The 25,603-nt window shown below is 41.4% G+C and overlaps 1 protein-coding gene across 3 annotated transcripts in view; it reads right to left on the bottom strand.

The window, feature by feature from the left end:
* Glb1l3 (galactosidase, beta 1-like 3) overlaps nucleotides 1–25,603 on the bottom strand; it is a 45,098-nt gene continuing 19,495 nt past the window's right edge. For 2 of the 3 annotated variants that reach the window (XM_087563282.1, XM_087563283.1), the window contains exons 9-21: nucleotides 23,284–23,365; nucleotides 22,339–22,403; nucleotides 15,469–15,553; nucleotides 13,224–13,361; nucleotides 12,640–12,720; nucleotides 11,833–11,939; nucleotides 10,826–10,966; nucleotides 10,445–10,516; nucleotides 9,820–9,898; nucleotides 9,289–9,376; nucleotides 8,902–9,013; nucleotides 936–1,052; nucleotides 1–809 (exon numbers count right to left, since the gene is read on the bottom strand). In XM_087563282.1, the coding sequence (XP_087419408.1) occupies nucleotides 738–809; nucleotides 936–1,052; nucleotides 8,902–9,013; nucleotides 9,289–9,376; nucleotides 9,820–9,898; nucleotides 10,445–10,516; nucleotides 10,826–10,966; nucleotides 11,833–11,939; nucleotides 12,640–12,720; nucleotides 13,224–13,361; nucleotides 15,469–15,553; nucleotides 22,339–22,403; nucleotides 23,284–23,365 (1,239 nt within the window). In that variant the 3' untranslated portion in view covers nucleotides 1–737. 3 annotated transcript variants of the gene reach the window in all.

Here is a 25,603-nt window from a genome sequence, read left to right on the forward strand (position 1 = left end):
CTGTGTGATCAAGTAGTGTGGTTTGAGAAGACTAGTTGGATGGTTTATGGATGTGGGCTGATCTCACTGATCCCTGTCCACTATAAGTAAGAGGCTTCACTATACCCAGAAAACCAACAAGGAATAAGCTCTAAAGGGCTCAGTGTCAGGCTTTGCTATTGCATGTATCTGAACCAAACCAAACTTCTATTTGATCTTTGATTGGATGTCACCTGAGAGATCACCTTGAAGATAAACAGGACAGGGAAATGCCTAAAGATGTTGATGGTTGACCTATGTGTTGCCTCCTCCTCTAGCACACACACACACACACACACACACACACACACACACACACACAAGACCATGCATTTACAAGTCACTATTTCAATACTATCTTTTATAAAGAAAGGCCAGCATGCTTACTTTCCCCTGCATTACAGACAATTCTTTTTCTCACAACTGAGCATGAGAAAGCAGAAGTTAAATTTGTTTTTATTTTCTTTCTAAAGGCATATCTTGACAGAGAATAAGAACCTACTAAGAATTAAGCATTTAACTAGATAAATTTGTCTACTAAAGATTTTGAAGTTTATAGCCTAAAATTAGTAATTAAATGGAAATACCCAATTTCTCTGGGTATTTCGGTTATTTTCATGTTTTTCTGTCAGCAGCACTATTTGCAATATTCTTAGCAGTGATCAACATTCAAAAGAACCATCAGAACCCTCTGACAATTCAGAATCTGTTTTGTAGAATTAATTTTGCAACTGGGGTTTCTTTCTCGTCTGGATGTAAAATCCCTTCTCTATCTTCTCAAACACGATGACCTGGGAAGAAAGAAAACTGGGAGTGAGAATCGTCAATCTAGCTGTACAGGGTGAAGAAAGCGGAATTGGAGGACAAAGCTCCATCTAAGGGTTTATGACACCTTGAGGCAGGGTTGGGTAACTCACATCGTTGTCTTCTGGATGAAGCCAGGGACCAGGAAGGTACAGTGTTTTCTGAGGCCCAATGTCCCAATATCTTCCAAGATTTCGTCCGTTGATGAACACAAACCCATAATGCCAATTCTGAAAGGCATGGGGGTAGAGGGAGAGAGGAGGGTTGAGAGATGGGAACATAGAAACCAGAGCATTGTGAAGTGAGAGCAAGAGCAAGATTAAGGATCCCAGTGATGCCACGTAGGAAACAATTTAGAAGGCAAAACATCTAGAACTTCTTCCTCACAGTCTGAGAATAAGAAAGAAGACAATGGAGCCAACCCTTGCCTGGAGATGCACTGTGGTCCTGCTAAATGATGAGTATGTTACACTTTTAAAGCAGAGGTTTTCATTTCCAAAATAAGAACAAGATAAATAGATGAACAGTGCTGCTCACAGGCAAAAGGCAAAGCTAAAAGGCAAAGCTACATGGCCTTTTAAATTATATTATGTTTATTTACTTTATTTGTACAGGTCTGAGTTTTTGCCTCAGTGTATATGTGTGCTCATTGTATGTCCGGTTCTAGATGAGACCAGAAGAAGGCATCAGATCATTTGGTCCCGGGGATAAACAGTTGTGAGCCACTATATGGCCACTAAGAACTGAACCCAGGTCCTCTGAAAGAGCAGCCAGTGCTTTTAACTGCTGAGCCATCTCTCCAGGCTAAGCAGAAACTCTTTTAATCAACTGGAATTATACCAAATAGTTTCAGAAAAATATTTAGGACAAGAAAACAAAAAGATAATGAGACTTCCTAGAAAATCTTTCTACTGAGAGACATTTTACTCAAGGGGAGCCGCTGAAAACCTAAAAGAGCAGTTCCTGACCTCACAAAGGGTAAAGATAAAGGTGTCAAGGAAGCTCATCAAGTAGTATACTCTCGGAGCTTGGACTCTAAGGGACCATACCCTTAAAAAGAGTGAGATAGAAATAATTCATTCAACAGGAGCCTTAATATGCTAGCAGGTAAGTGACAGTGCACTGAGGAGCAACGTTCTATATGATTCCAATGTTGTATTCATTGGAAAGCCTTCATAAAACCAGCTGAAAGAACTAAAGACTGGTTTGTTTAAAAAAGGATAAACAAGATAATCAAAGCTTTGGTAAACCCAACAGGCCACTAATGAATGCTCCCAATAGGGCCTACCCTATATAAATAAGTTATTTCATTTAAATGCATGTAAAAATACTAAGTTGTCATTTCCTGATGTTATATACATGCAGAAAACATTATATGGACTAAGCAGGTTACATCTATGTATCTATGAATATATGTGTATATATTCAACAATTAAAGAAAAATACCAGGGGTTGGGGATTTAGCTCAGCGGTAGAGTGCTTGCCTAGCGAGCGCAAGGCCCTGGGTTCAGTCCCCAGCTCCGGAAAAAAAAAGAAAAAAAGAAAAAAGAAAAATACCATGAATTTGAGAGAAAACAGGGGGAATATATAGGAGTAGATGGAGGGAAAAAAAGGGAGAAGGAAATCGTATGATTATATAGTAATTTTAAAACATTGTATTTCAAAGATTAAGGCCTGCTGCTGGTGTTGATACAGGTGGTAGCCTCTTAAGAACAGTGCTGGCGCTCTCTGCTCCCAGACCCCGTGGGAAAGAGACCTCACCGCCTGGTCAGGTGGGCACTCCTAAGATTGGGAAAAGATCTTTGCCAATCCTACAACTGATAGAGGGCTTATATCCAAAATACACCAAGAACTCAAGAAGTTAGACCATAGGGAGACAAATAACCCTATTTAAAAATGGAGTTCAAGGGTTGGGGATTTAGCTCAGTGGTAGAGCGCTTGCCTAGCAAGCACAAGGCCCTGGGTTCGGTCCCCAGCTCTGAAAAAAAAAAAAAGAAAAGAAAAAGAAAAAAAATGGAGTTCAGAGCTAAACAAAGATTTCACAGCTGAGGAATGCCAAATGGCTGAGAAACACCTAAAGAAATGTTCAACATCTTTAGTCATAAGGGAAATGCAAGTCAAAACAACCCTGAGATTTCACCTTACACCAGTAAGAATGGCTAAGATCAAAAACTCAGGTGACAGCAAATGCTGGCGAGGATGTGGAGAAAGAGGAACACTCCTCCATTGTTGATGGGACTGCAAACTAGTACAACCACTCTGGAAATCAGTCTGGAGATTCCTCAGAAAATTAGACATTCCACTACCTGAGGACAGAGCTATACCTCTCCTGGGCATATATCCAAAAGATGCCCCAGCATATAACAAAGACACGTGTTCCACTATGTCCATAGCAGCCTTATTTATAATAGCCAGAAGCTGGAAAGAACCCAGATGCCCTTCAACAGAGGAATGGATACAGAAAATGTGGTACATCTACACAATGGAATAATACTCAGCTATCAAAAACAATGACTTTATGAAATTCATAGGCAAATAGTTGGAACTGGAAAATATCATCCTGAGTGAGGTAACCCAATCACAGAAAAACACACATGGTATGAACTCATTGATAAGTGGCTATTAGCCCAAATGCTTGAATTACCCTAGATGTACAGAACACATGAAACTCAAGAAGGAGGACCAAAATGGGAATGCTTCACTCCTTCTTTAAAAGGGGAACAATAATACCCTTGGGAGGGAATAGAGAGTTTAGAACAGAGTCAGAAGGAATACTCATTCAGAGCCTGCCCCACATGTGGCCCATACATATACAGCCACCCAATTAGACAAGATGGATGAAGCAAAGAAGTGCAGACCGACAGGAGCCGGATGTAGATCTCTCCTGAGAGACACAGCCAGAATACAGCAAATACATAGGCGAATGCCAGCAGCATACCACTGAACTGAGAATGGGACCCCCGTTGAAGGAATCAGAGAAAGGACTGGAAGAGTTTGAAGGGGCTTGAGACCCCATATGAACAACAATGCCAAGCAACCAGAGCTTCCAGGGACTAAGCCACTACCCAAAGACTATATACGTGGATTGACCCTGGGCTCCAACCTCATAGGTAGCAATGAATAGCCTAGTAAGAGCACCAGTGGAAGGGGAAGCCCTTGGTCCTGCTAAGACTGAACCCCCAGTGAACGTGATTGTTGGGAGGAGGGTGGTAATGGGGGGAGGATGGGTAGGGGAACACCCATATAGAAGGGGAGCGGGAGGGGTTAGGGGGATGTTGGCCTGGAAACTGGGAAGCGGAATAACAATCAAAATGTAAATAAGAAATATTCAAGTTAATAAAGATGGGGAAAAAAGATCTCAGAAGATGGAAAGATCTCCTATGCTCATGGATTGGCATGATTAATATAGTAAAAATGGCCATTTGCCTAAAGCAATCTACAGATTCAATGCAATTCCCATTAAAATCCCAAGTCAATTCTTTACAGAGTTAAAAAGAGCAATTTGCAAATTCATTTGAAATAACAAAAAACCCAGGGTAGGGAAAACTATAATCAACAATAAAAGAACTTCTGGGGGAATCACCATACCTAGCCTCCAGCATTACAGAGCAATAGAGATTTTTAAAAAAAAGTGTGGTATTGATACAGAGACAGGCAAGTAGATCAATAGAATAGAATCGAAGACGCAGAAATAAACCCACATGCCTATGGTCACTTGATCTTTGACAAAGGAAGTAAAACCATCCAGTGGGGGAAAAAGGCAGCATTTTCAAGAAATGATGCTGTTTCAACTATTGGTCAGCGTGTAGCAGAATGCAAATCGATCCATTCTTATCACCTTGTACAAAACTCGAGTCCAAATGGATAAAGCCCTTCACATAAAACCAGATACACTAAAACTAACTGAAAAGAAAGTGGTAAAAAGCCTCAAATGCATGGGCACTGGGGAAATTTTCCTGAACAGAACACCAGTGACTTATGCTCTAAGATCAAGAATAGATAAATGGAACCTCATAAAACTGTAAGGCAAAGGACACTGTCATTGGGCCAAAAAGGTAACCAACAGATTGGTAAAATATCTTTACCAATCCTCCATCTGATAGAGGGCTAATATCCAATATATACAAAGAACCCAAGAAGTTAGACTCCGGAGAATCAAATAACCCTATTAAAAATGGGGTACAGAGCTAAACAAAGAATTCACAACTGAGGAATATCAAATGGCCAAGAAGCACCTAAATGTTCAATATCCTTAGTCATCAGTGAAGTGCAAATCAAAATAACTCTGAGATTCCACCTCACATCAAGTATGGCTAAGATCAAAAACTCAGGTATCAACAGATGCTGGCGAGGATGTGGACAAAGAGGAACACTCCTCCATTGTTGGTGGGATTGAAAGCTGGTACAACCACTCTGGAAATTAGTCCTGAGGTTCCTCAGAAAATTGGACAAATAGTACTACTTGAGGATCTAGCTATTCCACTCCTGGGCATATACCCAAAAGATGCTCCAATATATAACCAGGACACATGCTCCACTGTGTTCATAGCAGCCTTATTTATAATAGCCAGAAGCTTGAAAGAGCCCAGATGCCCTTCAACAGACCAATGGATACAGAAAATGTGGTACATCTACACGGTGGAGTACTACCAGATATTAAAAACAATGAATACATGAAATTCTTAGGCAAATGGATGGAACTAGAAAATATCATCCTGTGTGAGGTAACCCCATCACAAAAGAACACACATGGTATGCAGTCACTGATAAGTGGATGTTAGCCCAAAAGCTTGGGATACCCAAGATACAATTCATAGACCATGTGAAGCTCAAGAAGAAGGAAGACCAAAGTGTGGATGTTTCAGACCTTCTTAGAAGGGCAAACAAAAATACAGGAGAAAATATGGAGACAAAGTTTGAAGCAGAGACCTGTGGGATCCATCCCATATGCAGCCACCAAACCCAGACAATACTGTGGATGCCAAGAAGTGCATGCTGACAGGAGCCTGGTATAGCTGTCTCCTAAGAGGCTCTGCCTGACCCTGAATAATACAGAGGCAGATGCTCATAGCCAACCATTGAACTGAGAACAGGGTCCCCATTGGAGGAGTTAGAGAAAGGACTGAAGGAGCTGAAGGGGTTTGCAGCCCCTTAAGAGGAACAACAGCATCAATCAACCAGACCCCCCAGAGCTTCCAGTGACTAAGCCACCATCCCAAGAGTACACAGGGATGAACCTATGGCTCCAGCCACATATGTAGCAGAGGATGGCTTTGTCAGGCATCAGTGGGAGGAGAGGCCCTTGGTCCTGTGAAGACTTGATGCCCCAGTATAGGGGAATGTCAGGTCAGTGAGGTAGGAGGGAGTGAGTGGGTGGGGGAGCACCCTCATTGAATCAGAGGAGGGAGATGTGATAGTGGGTTTCTGGAGGGGAAACTGGGAAAGAGGATAACATTTAAAATGTAAATAAAAATTAAAATTGAAAAAATTCATCCTGGGAGGTATTAGCTCCAACATCCTCCTGCAGAAACTGAATTGCCAATAAATCGCACTACCCATCTAGGGCAAGCAGTGCCCACCCTTGTTAATATACAGACCTAAAAGTATATTCTGATTCAGGGATAAGGTTGCACTCAATCAACCAGAAGAACACACATTTCAAAACCTAGAAATCATGATCCATTTAAGAGTAGTGTGGTGGTTTGAGTAAGAACTGTCCCTGTAGGCTCATATATTTGAATGCTAGTCATCAGGGAGTAGCACTGTTTGAAAAGGACTTGGAGGTGTGGTTTCATTAGAGGAAGTAGACCACTGGGGGTTTGGCTTTGAGGTTTCAAAACCGTAGCTACAACAGACTTATCGAGTCTTTCTTCCTGCTGCCTGGGGATCCAGAAAGAGAACTATCTCAACTAATTTTCAAACAACATGCATGCCTGTGTGTGTCCATGCTCCCCATCATGATGATAATTAACTAAACCTCTGAAGCTATAAGCAAGCTCCAATTAAATACTTTTTAAAATAATAGTTGCTGTGGTCATGGTATCTCTTCATAGCGCTAGAACAGCAACTAAGACAAGTAGCTTAACCCAGTGTGGGCAAGACCTTTGTCTAAATCATTGCTCTATTGATGTGAAGAGACAGAAGAGCAACTCCTAAGTGAAAACATTTTATTAGGAGCTTGCTTATAGTTCTTGAAGTCTATTCTACTATCAAGGCAAGAAACATGGTGGCGGCTGTGACAGTGCTGGAGAAAGAGTTAAAAGTGACATCCTGATCGAGAGAGAGAGAGAGAGAGAGAGAGAGAGAGACAGAGACAGAGACAGAGACAGAGACACAGAGAGACACAGAGAGACAGAGAGAGACAGAGACAGAGAGACAGAGGGACAGAGGGACAGAGGGACAGAGGGACAGAGGGACAGAGACAGAGATTAGACCTGGTGTGGGCTTTTGAAACCTCAACAATGTCACACCTCCTACTCCTTTTCAAATAGTGCCACTCCATAATTCTTAAGCATTCAACTATATTAAGTCATGGGAGCCATTTGTATTCAAAGTATCAAGACTTATTGAGTACTTGTGCAAGCATAGCCCCCTGGATTTATTATACCAGAGTAATGAGAGCACAGAACCAGTGTTCTAGAGACAAGATATTCATTTGTTTGGTGGGAGGTTGTACATACCATATACGTGTGTGTGTGTGTGTGTGTGTGTGTGTGTGTGTGTGTGTGTGTGTGTGTCTATCATTGCAAATCGAGATAGCTCCGGGGCAGGTGCATGGGTGTAACCCACCAGGAGCCAACATGTTATAGCTAAACTCACAACTACACACACCTATATCCCCAGCTCCCAGAAGACTGAGCTAGGCACATTGCCACAATTCACGCCAGTGGGAAAGAAAAAACAGAAAGTGAATAAAACATGACACACGGATTTTAGAAAACAATATAAATTATCAATGGGGCTACCATTTGACTTTTCGAAAGGACAAAGCTTAAGCCTTTAGAAAACTAATCAAGAAGAAATTTTACGTGTTGCATATTCAAGTACATTTAAATAGAAATAGGTAGTTTTGACTAAACACAGGTATAAAGTGAAATGTGGTAAAATTTTGAAGAGAGTCTGCCATTTGTTCTGTTGATGTTTTAACCTTTTGAGATTTTCAGTTGCATTCTCACATACTTTATAAATAATGATAAATTAGGATGGTTGAGAAAGATCATACAGTTTATTAGAAGTAAGGAAGAGGAGAGGAAAGCAAATGTCGTCCTTCCTGTATATCATAGCCTTGCTTAAGTTTTATTTGCTTTAGTTTTTTACATATTTATATTTATATACATATACATACTTATACATATACATATGCATACATATACATACACACACACACACACACACACATATATATATATATATATATATATATATATATTATATATATTCCCTCTGAGAATTTTGTGTACATTTTGGCCACACTCAACCTCCCTTCCCAAACTCCTTCACTGCCTCCCTTCCATTAAACTCTGATTTGTTTTTCACCTACATTGGTGCCAGTTTGTGCTTCCCCACTATCCATGGATGTTATCTCCTTCCACTGGATTATGGTAGAATTGTCAACAACTCTCAGCAGCTAAGAATTACCAGAGGCTCCGCAGCTAGAGGTCATGGCCAAGCCCCCTCATCATGCTGGGATTGGTTCACATGTCCACCTGCCCTGATGGATCCAGAGTCCTTGTTTCCTTGTAGTCCTCTATGACTCTAGCTCTCGAGCTTTCTGCCATTCTTCCTAGAGCCTTTACAAGGATATGTGTGGAGCTAGAGACACAGCGAGTAGTTAAGAACACAGGCTGCTCTTGTAGAAGACCAGTACCAGTTACCAGTTCCTGTGTCAGGCAACTCACAGCTGCTGCTCACTCCAACTCCAGAGAATCTGACTTCCTCTCCTGGCCTCCAGGAGAGCCCATACACATCCGCATGTATGCATATAAAAACACATATATACAAATGCTTTTTAAAATAAACTAAATATTATTAAAAAGAAAATACATATTTAGAACACCAGAGAGGAGGAAGTTTGCTTACTGGTAGGTGCAGGAAGGTGTCCGTGGGAAAAGAGCCAACGTTCAAACTTCCCCAGTAGAAGGCAGGGCCTTTATAAGTTTTTGGAGCAATTCTCCATGATGCAGAGCGGAGCCTGAAGACATGATCAGAAGATGAGGCTGAGGAAAACTTTTCCCTGCTCTCCTTCCAATGCTGACACAGCCTTCTCTCACAGAGATCAGGACTCCATAGACATAGTGAATTGGCAGTACTGCCCATGGCAATCAGACCTATTCTAGTGCTGAAGTAAAACACTGGATAATCAGACATACCCCTTTAGGTATCTGAATCTTGGGCTTTTCATGAGCAAAGGAAGAACTCATAACCTCTCAGATTCTCTGTGTGCATTGTGAATAGGAAGGAGCATACCTCTCGAAGAAGCTCATCTTCATGTCCAGAGAATAGATGGTGAAATTCCTCAGCAAAGTACCATTGATGGTAACTGCTTCATTTAATCCTGTGGGAGGCAGAGAAGAGTCTAGCAACAAGTGCTGGATATTCTCCAAAGTTTGAGACAGAGAAATACAGCTTATATATGCTTCCTTTCAACGAATACAGCCAAGAAAGCAAATACTAAACTGGCCCATCGTCATTTGAGTTTTCTCGTGTGCTTTCACAGGACTAAAAGCTTTCCCCAGTTAGTATAGGGTGTTTCCTGAAGGAAGACTGAGTCCTGATCTAAGATGGGCTAGCACCTAATGTAACTCTTCTGCTTTCCTGCCATTGATAACAAGGAAAGTCAGAACAAAGGAGGGGGCACAAAGTAACATCACTGCTCTTGGAATGAATTAGCCCACTTCTCAGGGGGTCGTTTCAGTCCCCCTAACCCCCAAACACCCACAGCTATAAGCTTCAGGTAAATGAAGAGAAGTTGCGTTGTTTCTCAGGACCAAAGCCTACCTTTCTGCTCACTTTGAATTCTCCATGAGAAATTGATTCGGCCTTGATTCTCAACCAGGATCCTCAGAAGCTGACAACCCTGCTTAGGGGACAAATTAGTCATCAAGAGCTCATATTCAAGAACATGTTCTTTTTATCCAAATCCCAAGAAACTGGGTAAAGAGACCAGCAGTTTCCCCAATTCACCTCTCTCTCTCTCTCTCTCTCTCTCTCTCTCTCTCTCTCTCTCTCTCTCACACACACACACACACACACACACACACACACACACACACACACACACACGGCTCATATCCCATACTTAATCTATCCTTTCTTTTTTGCCGACTGTGTTAGGATGGGCAAAAATTATGTTTCATTCTGCTTTTGAACAGCAATCCAAACAGGAGCCAGGTGTTGAATCAGACCTAAAGAGAACTTCTACTCTCACTGAATAATTCATTCTGTAGGTCCTTAGGTTACTAAAGCTTAGAAGGTGCCTTAAGATTATGGCCCTACACACTTCCTGCTACAAATCCTATGTGAGAAGAAATAACAGAGTGGGAGAAAGTTGTAGTCAAGCCCAGAATTGGGCTACTCATGAAAGGACAATCAACCTTATCTTCTGGACTGTGGGATTACTTACCTGGATTTTAGGAATATGCAGGAACTCATTATTCTCATCCAGAATTCCTATGCTTTTGTCATTCAAAAACACCTACAAAAATAGAGCCAGTGTCAGATTGATCAATAGGCTTAGCTGAAGAACAGAGGTTAAGGTAGAAGGTGGAAGAGAAAGACGTGTACTAATTTCAGTGCTCAGACAACTAGAGTTAAACAGGATTCCCCAGGAGACGGAGTTACAGCAAAACAAACAATAAAAGTCTATTTCATTTGACTCTATGCTTCTTAGGATCCTACCATAATGGTAAAACAAATATTAGCATATAGTGAAGTGAATCTGAAGCTACTCTCCTCAACAGTGGAGGTAGGCTACACAGCACCAGAGACCCATGCTGATGCCTACCTGTGCCGAATCGTGGACTGAAGCAGAGAGACCGCCTCCAAAACAGATGGACGTCTCATAAAGGACCAATCCAAATGGCTGACCACTGCCATTGTTTATTGGAAGATTCTCCATGGTGACTGGAGTTTCTAACATGACAGGCTACGATGGAGACCGGGCAGGAACAGAAGACAAAATGAGGAGAAGCCATGATTCTTCTAAAAGACTCTTGTCACTATTTTTTGGACCACACAATGGTCCTCAAAGATTCCTTGAATGAAATAATCACAAACGGATGCCATGACAATGCTTCTATGGTAATATATTCACCGTCCAAGAAATTTGGAGTGATACGGCATTGCGAAGACCACACAACCAGCGTAGTCATAAAAATTAATCAGTAAAACAAAAAAACATGTTGCAAATAACCGAAGATGAGAGGATTTTGAACTCAGCAAACATTTAGTTATGTGGACAATTTATTATCACTGCTTCTTGTCAAAAATAGCAAGAGTAGAAGTAAAGCCAATGTAACTCAAGAGTTTGGTCTCTACAATTAGGACAGGTTTCTCACTTAGAGGGAGATAAAAAGCATAATTTAAAAATAAAGCCTAACTAGTGGGTAATGAAGATGATTACTTTCATGGGTCCCAGTCAGCGACTTTCCATTGTGGGTCTTATAATAGCATTCAGCAAGTGAATCCATCTAAGCAGAAAGTAGGATCCTCTAAGATAGGATACTCTGTCAGATACCCTGCTTTCTCATTCTTTTTGCTAATACTACCAGTTCTTTACCATCTTCATCAAAGCAACAACCAGTGGTTCCTGACCAATAATTCCAGTTATAGACACAATGCCAAGAAGTTCTTTTCAAACTCCCCCATTAAAAAAAAGGTTCCCTGATGAGATATTTCTTCTAGGATCCACATCCTTCTCTCCTACCTCTCCACGGGGAACACACATCAATCTCCCCTGCTTCTCCACAGTCTCACCCTCTACCACAATGCTGGCACCCAAGCAGTGCTCACCTTATTTAAGTATGGTAGGATATCAAACAGTGGCAGGTAGAATGATAGATTCACAGAGGGATAGACAGCCTTGGGAATAAGACGAGGCAATGGCGGTAGAGGACGTGCTGCAACAAGAATGGCATTGGAGCACAGGGCAAAGTGTCTAAAATGAACATTCCTCTCTCTAAGCATTCCCACGACTATCTGTGACCTTTGCATCCAGAGACAGAAGACAAAGAATTTTATCCTAGGACATAGGTGTGCCTCTCCAAAAGAGATAATAGGTGCCATTTTTGCATCCACACAGATCTGGTAGAAACACATGTCTAGGAAGCATTAATTCTTGGTAGACAACATACCTAGTGAACACATTGATAGCTTGAGTACCTGGTGGAAACAGAGAAAGAAGACCAGTAGAGAGCTCCATGTTACATCTGGCCATGCTGGCTCTTAGCTCTGTTATAGCCCTCACTAGACAGCGAAGTGGATGCATTTAGTTAAAGTCAAGATAGTAAATTTTCTTTCTGCATATGTGGTTATTGAGTCCCATGCAATACTAAAGTTTTACAAATAGGAGGTTACCTTTCATCATCACATAGCACACCAATATCATAGTTTTTATTTCAGTAAAGAAGGTTAAAGGTTTCTAATGGGCATCAACCCATCTGTCTTTTAAGTGGGAAACCTGGAAGTTGATGTAAGATTATCCTTGCTCTCAAGAGCTTCATAAGATGCTAACCCCCCCCCAAAATTTCCTTTTTTCTCTTCTCCACAAAGTATGGATAGCCCATGAGAATGCTATCCTTCTACTAAGGTGATAAGTACCTGATCCAGATGCAAAGAGTTTCCGAAGCTTGAAATACTTTTCTGTGTAATCACCAGCCTCGGAAAGCACAGCATCATAGTCTGCAAGACAGAGGTTCCTGTTTGGGACATGCAGTCCTCCACAGCAGGCCCTGCTTCAAGCACGGGGATATGTGGAAACCCAGATCCACCAAAGATGAGACAAAAGGAAGACACATCATCTACCTCTGGCTGGGTAATGGATGGAAACCTTCCCCCAATCCTATCTGGAAACCTGGAGTTCACCCTGCCCTTTCGCTTTCTCACAGACACTCCTGTCCCTTCAACCTAGAGTCCTGGTCCTGCTGAGCTAGATCTGAGAGCACTGGGGCCAGCGCACAAGAGTAAAGTAGAGCATCTAATGTCATTCTAGCCTGCCTGCTAGAGTGACAGCTGGCTGTGCAGCCTAAATGTTAAAGAATAAAGGAAAGAAGATGAAAAGTCTCGGCTCTCAGAACAGATTGCTTGTTAGGACCCCGTGATACAAGAGCATGATTCTGGAGTCTCCTCCCCAAAGCTGTAGGACCACCCACCCCAGGGAAGTTAACCACACCATCACCACTTGCCATAGCTAGTCACAACATTCGTGTGACCATTTTCATGATAGCCTCCATTTATGAAACCAAAGTTGGTTCCACCGTGGAACATATACACGTTGAAGGAGAGTCCATAGCTGAAGAATCTATATATTGTGCGTCGAATTTCTGTTGGAACAGAAGGGATAAAAACAAAAGGGAGAGGGAGATCTTAGGTGAAAACTACCATTTCCACCTCCGTCCAGCACAGTCAGCCTTGTCATCTTTTTCACCCTGAAGTAGGTGGAACTGTCCAGAACCAGTCTTGAAAACTAAGTCCTAGAACCTGAAGCTTTTTTCTTCTCATTTCATTTTTTCCCACTATAGCTTTGCTACAAATTGACCCCAAACTGCATGTATTAAATGATAGTCTAAAACTCTTGTCTTAGAAGTATCTAAATTTTAAAATTATTTACAAATCACTAGTAATCCCTCATTCCCAGGACAACGTCTCCAAGAAGTGTTGAATTCAAAGCACTGTGTTACTGTACTGTGCCTGTAGTATTTATAATCTTTGGGCACAGAAACGTCCATTGCCCCAGCACATTTAACAGTGAACCCTTCTTCACCCTGGTTGCCATGGAAACTGGATGATGGCAGTTCAGCATGGGCCTAGGCTTTGGCTGTGCTCTTTACTGTTTGTAAATATTTTCTCTCTCTGCTTCTGCTTTGCTACCGATCAAATGAAGGCTTTAATTCCCACACCACCACAGGAGTGATGAGATGATTAACTGATGAAAAACTATGCTTAGGAATCAAGACATTGTGCCCCAGACACAAGAGATCACATATCTGTGGCTTGGTGGCATTAAGGCTGGTGATGGTGACCAGGTTTTGGGGTGATTCTGGTGTCCTTCTTATAAGATCTTTAATGGTGGCGGTACTCAGGTTTTCCTTGCTTTGTGTTTTTTTCTGTTTTGCAGTCCAAAGCTAGATACTTCCTGTTTCTCAGTCATCACCAATACTTAGGCAATTCTTCCAGTTCAGGACAAGTGAACTTTTTGCAAAATAGTGGCAGCAGACTTTTGCTAAGTGAATGGAAATTGCCCGGCATTGTTCTGCAGGGCAGCATTAAATCTTTTCAACAATCCTGGACGTCCCTGTTCTTCACTTTCAAAGAAAGGACATTTATATCGTGTTTTACTGAGATGTAGTCTTTGTATGCGTTCATGGGTGACTCCATGGTAATTTGGTATCTGTGTACACAGCACAATAACCAAACCTGGGTAAGGAGTGTGTCTGCACCATTAACCATTGATCATTTTAGCCTGGGTCTCTACGGTCACTTTTCTTAGTTATTATGACTTTCTCATGGATTAGTTTAACAAGTATTTGTCTCTCTAAGCTACAGAATGCCCTGCCTAATGTCTCCCTTCCAGCTGCAATTCAGAGATTCTGAATGGGCTTCTTCTTTTCTCCCTACGTCCTTTCAGTCTCTAATAACTACCATTCCACTCCGATCTTTTACAAGAGCAACATAGTTCTTAAATTTCCACAAATGCAGGAGAAATCAAACTTGTCATCCTTTAACTGGATGACTTCACTTAGCACAGAGAACTTGAGTTCCAAGCCTGTTGCCACAGATGGCAGGGTTTCCTTCTTGTAGGGCTGAATAACACTCCATTGTGCATATTTACCACATTCCTTTTATCCATTCATCGACTGTCGAGTATCTAAGGTAAATTATCTCCATTTTGAGGGGAGACAGACATTTTGACTCAGAAGTAAAAGGAATCTGCCTCAAACCGCAAAGCAATTGCTGAAGCCTTGGGAATAGAGTCCTGTTCTCAGAGCCCTGGATCCAAGTTCTCATCTCTCACTGCTTGTGGGCTCCTAGCAACCACTACCATTTTTGTTGACAATGCCATAGAGTCATCTTTCCTAGGGATGAGTATGATATCATGTGAATGCTCCAGAACCATTCGTAGGAATGTCAAACTATTCCCTATCTTGGTTCTCTGACTGTACCTGTCTCCTTGCAGCACACAGTCTGAGAAATATTGAGTGTAGAGTGAGGTTTTAATTTCTAACAATCTGCTTGTTTTGTTTCATTGTAAGATTGCTATAGGGAAGGCATCATACTATGTGAGCACATGGGCGTGGTCAGTGCTTGTAATTAGCAAAGGTTCAATGGATATTCGTGTCTGCACAGGAATGTCAATAAGCAGAGGGCCATGTGGATGTGATTCATGACATAGGGCCTTCCTGACTGAGTCAAAACCAATGGTTCACTTACCATTTGCACTTTTCTCAGTGTGTTTACTCCCCCACGAGTCATACCAGCCAGTCCAGTATTCCATAATCATAATAGGCTTATCATTCTATAAACAAAGCAAGTCAAACATTCAGTGTAACAAAGGAAAATAAAGCAGAACAAAGGATCCCATGAGGGAGAACGCCAGCAAGGTTCTCCACCTTTCGCCCAATTCAGAGATTTTCCTCTTTTGATACAAACTCTCTCATATTCATATAATTATTATTTCTAAGAGTACTTACTTTATAACTTTTGCTAATAAATTATTATGTAAAGATTTTAAATTTTTGTATATTTATGAATTATGTCTTTTATGGTAATAAAATAATTATTAATACATCAAAATGACTAGTAATTATTGACCTTTATTATTATGAAGCATGGAGTAAAGCATTTTATTTAAGTAGTTCTATTTAACAGACCCTCAGTGATAAACTACCACTCTCACTGTACAAAGGGAGAAACATAGGTTACTACAAACTTAGGCTACTATCCAACTTAGCACAGCTTAACTGGGATTTGAACTAGCAAGTGTGTAGTTCCTGACCGTTGCACTGTGCTATGGGTTTGATCACCAATGATTCGTTATCACAAAATGTACAGAAATAAATCAAAGTCCTATATTTCCCAACTCTCCAGAACTTATTTTTACCTAAAATGTGGGCATTCCTTTTAAAATATATCTCATTTTACCTAAACCCTTGACCAAATATACTTTCACGTTAACAACTATACTCACACCACTTCCAGAAGCATTCTCAAGTAAGTTGAACAATGAAGGCTCTTGTCCAAAAAGTAATATCTTAATAGCAAGCCTCTTCAGCTTGGGGTAAATGTGTTAAAATTTTGGTGCAGACCAATTCATTCTCTCTCTCTCTCTCTCTCTCTCTCTCTCTCTCTCTCTCTCTCTCTCTCTCCCCCTCTCTCTTTCACACACACACACACACACACACACACACAAAATAAATGTAAAATGAAAAATTAGGAATGACTGTAAAATCCCTGAAGATTCAGAATTTTAACAACATATTTTAAGTAAAGTTTCAAGAGACATTTTTGAATGCTTTGGATTCAATGTAAATATAATATACCAAAATTAGTATGATGTAAATATAGAAACATTGATGCTGATAATGATTTATGTGAAGAGAAAACAACACAAATAATGTATAAGTTTTAACCAGGAAAAAAAACTATGCAGGTAAATAAAAGCAAATTCAATCCAGAGATGCAGGGAACAAGAGCTATTTCTCAGAAAACCTAAGGGCAAATATTAATCTAATTTTCAAAATTGAGGGAAAAAGGATTTCAAGAAGATAATTAAGTGGGGGTGTCCCATATGCTTTCCTTCATAAAAACTAAAATGTAAATAAACAAGCAAGAGAATGTTTTCGAAGAGGCGCAGGTGCCTCTGACAGAGACACCCTGGAATGCGGCTGCCCTGCCCCAGGTGTCTTCATTCACTTGAGTGATAGCATCACTCTGCATGAGGCTTTTGACTCAGTGATAATTGCTCAGTGGACTCCACTTGAACCTTGTTGAATCAGCACCACTGGAATGTAACTATGGAACCCCAGCTCTGTGCATAAATTCCTACATCCTTTCCTGTCCTGATTTCCTTATAAAGTAGAGACAGCAACAGTACCTACCACATAGCCCTGGGAGAGTTGGGAAATAATAAACACCCAGCACACAGTGCCTGGCACACGAGTGCTTCGAGACTGTCAGCTACTCTCAGAGTTTGAATATGAAATGTTGCCCACACATTCCTATGTTACATGCTTGGTCTCCATTTGGTAGCACTGTTTTGGGAGTTTCTGGAAGCATTTGATAGTGGGCACACCTAGCTGAGACATGGAAGCCATTTTGGGTGGGGACTTTGGAGTATTTTCCCTTGGCCCCATCCTATCTCACTTTCTGTATCCTGTGTGCTGTAATGCTCTGCCCAAGTGTGTGAGGCCAAGTAAGCCAGGAATGAAGCCTCTGAATCTGTAAGAAAGCAAAAACCAAAAACAATGACAAAAAAAGAACTTCCTTCCTCAAGTTGCTTATTAACCAATGTACAGAGGCTATATGAGGAAAAGAGAAAGCAATCCAAATGGGATTTTTTTTTCAGGAAGCTGGGCTTCCCCTCTGATCTCATTTGGTATAGGATGTTAGCAGTTAGCATAGTAGCAGGATCCAGGTACTTACTAACCTCTTCTCCAGTCCTTCTCACAGTCTTTGAGTGGCCCATCCTTTTATATGTGTGTGACCTCTAGGCCAGCCTCAGCTGTGACTTTGAAGAAAAAGAGTCATTGCCTTCAAGAGAAAAGTCCTGCCCAGCATGACTCTCAAAGGAAAGATGACAGGAGACTGCACTCTGAAAAGGACTCTGCCTGCCCGTGAATGTTCTACCCTCTGTTCCATAAAATCCCATACTGCCTAGCGTCTCTTCCTGAAGACAGGAATCTGAAAGAAAATTTTTCCATTTTCCTCAAGCCAAAGCCTGAACCAACCCTATTCTTTCTCTCCTCTCCATCTCCTGGCTCTCCAGTAGAGCATGGAGCAGTAAAAACCTCACACTCTGGTAGTATTTTGATGGAGCCAACCAGGAGAAAGAACCCAAAGCAGCTTCGCTCCTCTACGCTCCCACTAGGGGACCAGAAATCATTAAGGAAGAAGAGACCCAACTGCTAACAGACAGATCGGCCTGTGGCAGAAGTTCTGGGATATCCCAGCAGCTCCTGGAAGATACATTATGTCCCAGGATTCTCCTTTCCTTCTAGCTCTTAGCTTTGGCTCTCAATAAGTAACTCATTTGGTAGAAGGAAGAGGGTTTGGGCTTTTGACAGTCAGCGGGGCTCTAGCTTGAACCTTAGGCTGTTTGGCAGCTCTTCAAGCCATTTCATTTTGTTGGAAACTCTTTATTTGTTTGGTTTTGTTTGTAAAGTACTCCATTCACTTGGCTGTGTGGTTTTCCTTAGGAGTTGATGAGTTCAAGCTGGGCTCTTCAGTTCCATATTTGAGGCTTAAACCACCACCTGAGCTTGCTCAGGTCAGTCTGCAGTATGAGCTGGCACAAAATAAGTCATTTTGATGGTATGAGGTTTGGGTAGCAGTTCTAGATGTCTGAGGGTGTGCTGTTAGTGCAAGCTAAAACCAGAGGCAGCATGTCTCAGGAAAATGTGTCTCTCTGAAAAAAAAAATACTCTACTCGTGTTTGGATTATCTGTTTGTCTTCTCTTCTTGTAACTTGTTTCCCAGGATGCACGGTGCAGTTAACAGTACCAGCTGGGGATACTTGGAGCCACACAGTCACTAACTGGAGTTTTTCCTGGACAATAGTTCCCACTAACACTGGGACCTATAAATACGCTGTATAATACATTCATTCCACTATGCCAATGACCTTTATTGTGGGAAATAATGGATGGTTTGCAATTTTGGTCCTTCAGGATTGTTTGGAGACTTGTTTCTTTTTGTTTTGTGGGTGTGTTTGGTGAGCTGGTTTTACTCTTATTTAGTTTGGGTTTTGTTTGTTTGGGGGGGATATTTGTTTTTTATTTTAGTTTTGGTCTTTTATTTGTTTTTACAACCTACTTGAAGACAAAGCCAGAAGATTGTTATTTGCTTGTGAATACAAGAATACAACGTCAAAAGCCTCTTTCTAATACTCCTATGATAAATCATTTTTAGGGCTTCAATTTTTTTGCTTGTTTGACTGCACAAGACCTGCGCAAGAGCAAGCCAGTTGATAATCCAACATAGAGGCCAGAGGGGCCATGAGTCCTCAGTGGAGAGGCTTACTGTTGATGACTACTGGGAAAGAGAGAGTCCTGTTTCTTTAAGGGTGTGGCCCCTGGATAGTTAACCAATCACCAGTGATGGCTCCACTACCCACCACTGAGTATATGAACTGCACAAATTGAACTCCATAGTTTATTTAAAGAAGAGGAGGAGGAGAGGAGGAGGAGGAGGAGGAGGAGGAGAGGAGGAGGAGGAGGAGGAGAGGAGGAGGAGGAGGAGGAGGAGGAGGACATAAAATTAGGAGCAGGTGAGCCAGGGGTAGGCCTGAGAAGAGTGGGGGTAGGAGTGGGAGAGGCAAAGGTCATCAAATATATTTTATCCATGCCTGAAATTTTCCAATAATTAATAAAAATATTATATTTTTGGTTGTGAGCACAGCCTTTAATGACTGAGCCATCTTTCCAGCCCATGCTTGCAGCCAACCATCAGACTGAGCACGGAGACCTTAATGGAGGAGGTAGGGGAAGGACTAAAGGAGCTAAAGGGGTTTGCAACCCCATAGGAAGAACAACAATATCAACGAACCAGACCCCCCAGATCTCCCAGGGACTAAACCACCAACCAAAGATTACAAATGGAGGGACCCATGGCTCCAGCTGCATATGTAGTAGAGATTGGTTTATCGGAGTGAATGGGAGGGGAGGCCCTTGGCCTGTGGAGGCTCGATGCCCCAGCATAGGGAGATGCTAGGGCAATGAGGCAGGAATGGGTAGGTGCTCCTCTCCCTCATAGAGGCAGGGGGAGAAGGACTGAGATAAGGAGTTTTCAGAGGGAAACTTGGGAAGGAAGACAACGTTTGAAATGTAAATAAATAAAATAACCAATAAAAAATAAATATAAACATGCATATACATAAAATAAATAAATAATAAAATAAAAACGTTGTATTAAAACCCCTGTGCTGTCTTTGGTTCGATTTTAGCTAAGGACTTGAGAAGTCTCAGACACTATCTGCTGTGGGGCTTCTGTCCCATCAGGTATCAATATTGTTGAGAGGAAAGAGAAGATCTGGTTGACCACAAATGAATGGGAAAGGAAAGGTCTCAGGCTGGTGGGATAGCCTTCTAGAACTGAGGATACAGTCACAATAATTAAACCTTGCTCAAGGAAATTCCTTTCAGGTTCGAAATACCAAGCTCTACTGAAGTCAGTAAAGAGCAATCCTTGGTTTCTGAAGTCACTTAAATGGTGAGTAAAGATTTCTAAACAACCTAAAGACTATACTCATCACAGGCATCCTGATTCTCAGTCTGCTCCAGTCCATCAAATGCTATCTGTACAGACTTGTTTTTAGGAGCAATAGAAAAGGTGAACCATAATGCTCAATAAGACTCTGGTCAGGCTGGAGAGATGGCTCGACAGTTAAAAGAACTGACTGCTCTTGCAGAGGACTGGGGGGTTTTGTTTCTTAGCACCCACATGGCATCCTACAACCATTCCAGTTCCTAGGGATCTGCCACACTATTCTGATCTCTGGAAGCACCACGCATAGACAGATCACTACAACAGCAGAATAGTCAAATTTAAAATGAATATAAATAGAACTTTAGCTAAAGAAAAGACACTGGCTAATCTTTTAAAAATAGCCACTGGGCTTTCTCTTTCTCTCTCTCTCTTTCACACACACACACACACACACACACACACACACACACACACACACACACATTTTCTAACAGAAAAAGTAGAGGTACTAACCTCTTGATGACATTTTCACAAATAAATCTAAAGTTCTGGATTCATCACTACACAATAAAGTAAACCCTGCCAGAGGAAGACACATTTAATCTGTTCTCAGATCCTTCCCAGAACTGCATGGAGGTTCTTGTGTATTTATTCAAAATAACTAATTAAATTACCTCCTCTATCCTCAGCTAGCCTAAATGGTTCAGAGGGTGAGAGGGAGGGAGGGAGGGAGGGAGAGGGAGAGAGAGAATAAAAGAAGACAGAGAAAAGAACACGTTTCTATCTAAAGTGAAAAATGAAGGCACCTACCCTTGGGAGGTCCTGATTAACTTTGACTTTCAGAGCAAAATGAAAGGGACCACATTCAGAATAAAAAGTTCCACCCAGTACCACTTTCAGAGAAAGAGAAGAAATGGACAGTAAGATTCCACCTACTGCAGGGATTTTCTACCTAGTATTTCACAAAAGCCTTTAACATCTAAACTTGAATGCTGGCTAGTCTTAGGTCAATGTGACACAAGCTAGAGTTGTCTGAAAAGAGAAAAACCTCAATTGAGAGAATTCCTCCATAAGATTCCGTTTTAAGGCATTTTCTTAGTCAGTGATTGGTGGGGGAGGGTCCAGACTATTGTGAATGATAACACCTCTAGGATGATGGTCCTGTGTTCTCTAAGAAAGCAGGCTGTCAAGCCATGGAGAACAAGCCAGTAAGCAGCACCCCTCCATGATCTCTGCATCAGATCCTGCATCCCAGTTCTGCTTTGACTTCCTGCCTTGACTTCCCTAAGTGATGGAAATGTGAGCTGAAATAAGGATTCCTCTCCCCAAGTTGCCTTGGTCACAGTGTTTCATCATAGCAACAGAAACCCCAACCAAGGCACCTTGCTCCGCCAAGCTGAAGGTTTGAGACACAGAAGTCTACATTCTTAAAGTTAATCTTAAATACACCTATTTCCTTCCAAGTCTAGAATACACCCATAATCCACCAATATCTCTTCTGGCTTTTCAGTATGGCAACAAGCACAGAATCCCAACATTCTAGTAAAAGCATCAACAGATGAGGATGAACTTATCGCTTTCTGATTCCCTGTGTCCTCCGAGAGGAAGGACGCCATTGGTTCCCTCTGATATATTCATTTTTCATCTGGGATAAGCTCCTCATGCTTTTCAAAGTAATCTCACTGACATAACCCATCAGTGGAAATGACAGAAGAAAGTTTCTTTTCACCATTTCTCACCAAGTGGCTTTGAACTCCACCAAGGTTCAGGGTAGGGTGGTTATATCTGTGTAATACCTCCTGTGTTCTTTAACATCAATTTCATAGGAAGCAAGACCTTGAGAAAAGACAGCAAAACTTATGGTGCTTAAAATCTTACCTGCATTCTATGAAGCTTAACAAACGAATCCTTTATAAATGAGTTCACATTGATAGTAGCCAATGCTGTAGAGAACAAGAAGTACTTCTGAAACATTGTGACAATGATCATCAGGAACATGGGGTGTGGGGGGATGAGTAATAGCGGTAACAGATACTATTTGTGACCCATTTTTAAAAACATAAAGGACTGTCATAGCTATGGCCAAATCAGACCTGCAGGAACGCTAGCTTTTTTAGTTGTACAAATAGGTGGACCAAGGCAAGGCCAGCTAACATAATAATACTGTAACTGAAGGAGCACTTCTGATCCCAAACTCAATACTTTCCAGGATATAGTCATAGGAGCAGAGCTATTCCTGCCCCCCCCAAAAGACAGCAGTTCACAAGAGCTACCAATACACAGTAAAGATCACCTCATGATGTTCCCTGGACCCAACTGCATGTTCATATCTTGGCATTTTCCCATACTAGTATCACTTTGGGGTTCAACTAAATTCTCTGGGATCTGCTAAGTGTCTATCTTGAGTAGACTAAGATTTATGATGCCAGGACTAAGAAATTAGCTGTAGTGTGTGTCATTTACATCCCATTGTTCCACCTGTGGACCATCCATGTCAGATGGTCAGGGATCTAAACCATGTCCAGCACCAGCCTAGATTCCTACCTATGAAAATTATTTTAAAAATTAAAAGATATACTCAGAGTGAAGAGCTCTATCAGTACTCTGTTCAAAGAGCGAAAAAAAAATGACACATGTGGTGTTTGAACTCTGAACTTTAACGTTGAACCTTGTTTTTGTATCATATCAAACCTCTGAGATCCATTTCAATTGACATGAGAAAGAGGATCTTATATGCATCTGGTTCTCTTGGATACTTGTTTACAGTTTCTATTGGCTGGTTAAGAGTCTTGGTTGTCCTACAAAATGACTATAAACCAGTACCTCCTTTGACAGAGCCGATCCGAATTCCACTCTCATTATCTGAGGTCAAGAGGAGCTCTACAATCCCTCTATTCAGCAGAGCCTGTTAAGAAAATGAATAATATGAACCCATTTTTCTTTCTCCCATGGGAAAGAACCAATATTGTAAAACTAGATAATAAAGATAGTTTGGTTCAGATGGAGATAGCGTGAACTACAACAGGTATATACAATGTTTCCCAAATGTGCATATGGTAAAAAGGATTGGTACTCAGCATGACACTTATGGGAGATGGTATATACTTTAGAAAATGGAGAGGTTTTTAGGCCATTGGAGGTATGTTCTGAAAGACAGGTTGTGGTCCATTTCCTTTCCCTCTCCTTGCACTACCAGATCAGGAGGAAGGTGGTTTGATTCTGCCTGGACTCGTGTGGTGATATGCATTGTTTTTCAATATAAGTCCCACTAAAGATAACCAATCATGGACTGGAAATACAAAGCTATGAGTCAAAGTAAGTCTATTCTGCTTATAAGTTAGGTATTTCAGGTATTCTTTACTTTTTGGTTGGCATATGTTAATTATACAGGATAGAAGGTTTCATCATGACTTTTCATACATACATATGACTTTTTTGCTTGTATGTAAGGTATCTGTTGGAGCAGTGGGAAATTGACTAACACAGAAAGGCTTGAATGTAGAATGACTATCTCCAACTTAGACAATGAATAAATTGTGTTAGGCTCAGCTTGGTGTTGTTCCGGTTCTTGCAATAAAGCAGTGGAGGCCTATGATCCCTGACATCCATGGTAAATGAAAACTGAGTTTCTCAATGGCCATACTCCAGAAGTATGTAAATTATAACAAAGAGAGAAAAGATGGAAGACATTTGGTGCTGTAGTAATGCTTAAAAACTAGGTCCATGCTTCCAGTTTCTGTTTGCACCTGGAGCTGATCCAGTCCCGCATCACTCTGTACCCAAATCCCATCAGGGAGAGACCTGGACTCTCAGAAGTGCAGACAATCCTGAGAGCTCAGGGGAGACTACTACTTCTGCTCACATTCCTGACACAAGAACCAGACTAGAGCCCACTGGACCCAGGAAACTAGGAGCAGTCAGGGAAAGGATCTTTTTGGTCTCTGTCTGTGGCCAGAGTTGAAAGCCAGTCCCCAGGAGTTCTAACACAACTGAGAGCAGAGGTAAGGCCAATTCTTCAACTCCAAGGGACATGACTGGAGTCCTCAGGACACACAAACCCAGGAGCAATCTGGGACAGACAATTTTCACTTCTGCCTGGGCTCAGAGATGACCCAGTCCCACAGCTCCCTGTACCCAGATCCTTCTGGGAGAAAAATGCTTTACAAGAGTGCTGACACACAGGCTTATAGGAGAGTCAAGCCACTGTCAGAGACATCAAGACAAGCTAATACCAAGGACAACCTAATAGCAAGAGGCAAATGCAGGAACCTAAGCAACAGAAACCAAGATTACTTCGCATCAGAAGAGTCCAGTTCTCCCACCAAAGTAAATACTGGATATCCAAACACACCAGAAAAGCAAGATTTGGATTTAAAATCACATCTCATGATGATGATGAGAACTTTAAGAAGGACATAAATAACTCCCCTGAAGAAATACAGGACAACCAGTAGAGGCCCTTAAGGAGGAAACACAAAAATACCTTGAAGAATTACAGGGAAAACACAACCAAAGAGATGAAGGGATTGAACAAAACCATCTGGGGTATAAAAATGGAAAGACAAATGATAAAGAAATCACAAAGGGAGACGACCCTAGAGATAGAAAACCTAGGGAAAAGATTAGGAGTCATAGACCCAAGCATCACCAACAGAATACAAGAGATAGAAGAGAGAATCTCGGGGGCAGAAGATACCATAGAAAACATTGACACAACAATCAAAGAAAATGTAAAATGCATAAAGCTCCTAACCCCAAACATCCAGAACATCCAGGACACAATGAGAAGATCAAACCTAAGGATAATAGGTATAGAAGAGAGTGAAGACTCCCAACTTAAAGGACAAGTAAATATCTTCAACAAAATTATATAAGAAAACTTCCCTAACCTAAAAAAAGAAATGGTCATAAACATATAAGAAACCTACAGAACTCCAAATAGATTGGACCAGAAAAGAAATTTCTCCCGTCACATAATAGTCAAAACACCAAATGCACAAAACAAAAAAAAAAGAATATTAAAAGCAGTAAGGGGAAAAAGTCAAGTAACATATAAAAGCAAACCTATCGGGCTGGAGAGGTGGCTCAGCAGTTAAGAGCACTGACTGCTCTTCCAGAGGTCCTGAGTTCAATTCCCAGCAAC

The sequence above is a fragment of the Rattus norvegicus genome, chromosome 8 (assembly GCF_021556685.1).
Source record: "Rattus norvegicus strain SHRSP/BbbUtx chromosome 8, alternate assembly SHRSP_T2T, whole genome shotgun sequence".
Classification (NCBI taxonomy): Eukaryota; Metazoa; Chordata; class Mammalia; order Rodentia; family Muridae; genus Rattus; species Rattus norvegicus.